Source organism: Poecilia latipinna, unplaced genomic scaffold, assembly GCF_001443285.1.
Source record: "Poecilia latipinna isolate Pla-1442-1.1 unplaced genomic scaffold, P_latipinna-1.0 Scaffold6364, whole genome shotgun sequence".
Classification (NCBI taxonomy): domain Eukaryota; kingdom Metazoa; phylum Chordata; class Actinopteri; order Cyprinodontiformes; family Poeciliidae; genus Poecilia; species Poecilia latipinna.
The window spans coordinates 4,237-6,301 of NW_015118980.1; the positions used below are offsets into that span (position 1 = coordinate 4,237).

Genomic DNA, 2,065 nt, shown 5'->3' on the forward strand with positions numbered 1-2,065 from the left:
ATAAAAAACTATGAATCAGTGCCCCTAGATTTGTGTTGTATGTTTAATTATAAAAATGAAAAATGTTAGAGTATAAAAAAATACTGATTTAGTGAATATTCAAACGGTTTGTTTCTTATTCAAAGCACATGATCAACAGTTACCAGAAAATATTCAAAAATTGTTCTCAAAAGAAGAATTTGATAACCTCAGAGGAAAATACAAATTCAAACTTTGTAAGATCAGAACCACAAGAAGACGTTTTAGCATTTCAGTCTGTGGTGTGAAACTATGAAACGGTTTGACTGGAATTAAAACGATGTCCAAACATTAAACAATTCAAACTTTTGTATAAGAAAATAGTTTACACTAAATATGAGAAACTGTCTTGATGTATTATGATGTCGTTACATCATTTTTGGCATCAACATTAATATTCTGTTAATACTATTAGAGCTATGATTAATATATCAGTGAGTGTACTGCATTAATCAGGAAGTAAAATGAAGGTGAACTTATAAAATGCATATAAACAAGATGAGATCATTTTATGATGTTGCTGGAGGTTAATAAGTTTATACTTCTACCCACTCCTTAAATGTTTATTGTTATTGCATTGTCGTAATTTTATTGTAACTTGACACGTTCAATAAAGTAAAAGAAAAAAAAAAGAACTGAATCCATATATTTTATTCTATCTAAAACCTCAAGATGACTTGATATGAATTTATTCTGCTGAACAAGCTGCAATTTGACAATTCAAAGCATTTTATCGTGACTTGATTTTAGCACTTAGTTTGGTTAGTTTGAAGCATTTGTCTTTCTGCTGCCAGCTTCTAGGCTTCTTCAGAGGGTTTTGAGTTTCCACAGATCACTCCAGCGTCTTCATAGTGGGCGCAGTTATGGTTCCCCACTCCAGCATGTATGCAGTTCAACAGGTTGAACTCTGTGCCATTGCAATGAACATCATCCAAGAGGATCCGCAGTCCTTTTCCTTCTCCAAATTCAGCATTCCTGGCTGCTTTTAGGGCGTACTTGAATCCCAGCTGTCTGCAGACCACCTCGGCATTCTTTATTGACCACAAGTCATCACACACGGTACCCCACTCCCCGTGAACATAGATCTCCACCCGTCCACGGTCTCCATGCAAGAATTCATCCCTGACCAGTCTCACCACTCCGTTGTGAAGCTCAGACAAGCTTCTGGACCTGCCTTTCCCCTTCCGACCGCGGCCTTTCCTCTTTGGACTTTGGGGTGATCTGGTGGTTCTGATGGGAGCAGGGGTGGTCCGGTCTTGTTCTCTTTCACTGAGACGATCCAGGTGGTCCAGAAGCAACTCGTAGGTCCTTGTGGGTTCGGCTTCAGACGTGTTTTCGGCTGGCAATTCAACCCCGATCAAAGCTGATGAACAATATAGTACATGCCAAAAAAAAAACATATTAAAAAGGGAGAATTAAAAAGCTTGGTTCTGTTAGTGTTGAAGGTGGACTTACTTTCCTGCGGAACAAACTGGATGAGGTTACTTCTGACTCTGACAGGAAGAGGTTCGTAGTGGCAACGTCTTGGTGGAGCACGTCTGAAAAGCACCAGAAACTAAATGCTAAATAATGTTATGGATTCTGTCTTTTCCTCCGTCTCTTTTAGCCTCTTGTATCTGCTTACACACACACTGCAGCTTACATGACCATGTTTATGTGTGACCGTCGGCAGTCATATGTAAACAGACTGAAAGTGATCAGACTTCCTTTTGGGGAGGGAACAGACAGCAGAGAAGAATAAAAAGCTAAACTCTAGTCTTTGCCTCGCCTGGTTCTGATCTGTTTGGATGACATGTATGGCTTGTAACACTTGATCATTTTTCGACATTAAAGTCTCTTTATAACCAAATCTCATTATTTCTCAAGGTAATTTACACTGAGGGGTTCTGGTCGGGTTCTGAACTGGCAAACGGACCTGGTGGAGCACAGAGACAAAATGAATGAAGCCCAACATAACAAAGGTCTTTGATGTTCAGTGATTCCCACAGATATCGTTCAGAGCAAACAAAATCCAGCAGAGCAATTTTCTTCTGGTACATTTTATTAG

The 2,065-nt window shown here is 39.2% G+C and overlaps 1 protein-coding gene across 1 annotated transcript; it reads right to left on the bottom strand.

Moving 5' to 3' along the window:
• Positions 1-650: 650 nt before the first annotated feature.
• On the bottom strand, positions 651-1,573 carry LOC106943893 (HHIP-like protein 1; the record flags this gene model as incomplete). Its single annotated transcript, XM_015027187.1, has 2 exons — positions 651-1,381; positions 1,474-1,573. Coding segments are annotated over 2 exons (666 nt in total), but the record flags the coding sequence as incomplete, so codon positions are not given.
• Positions 1,574-2,065: the final 492 nt, after the last annotated feature.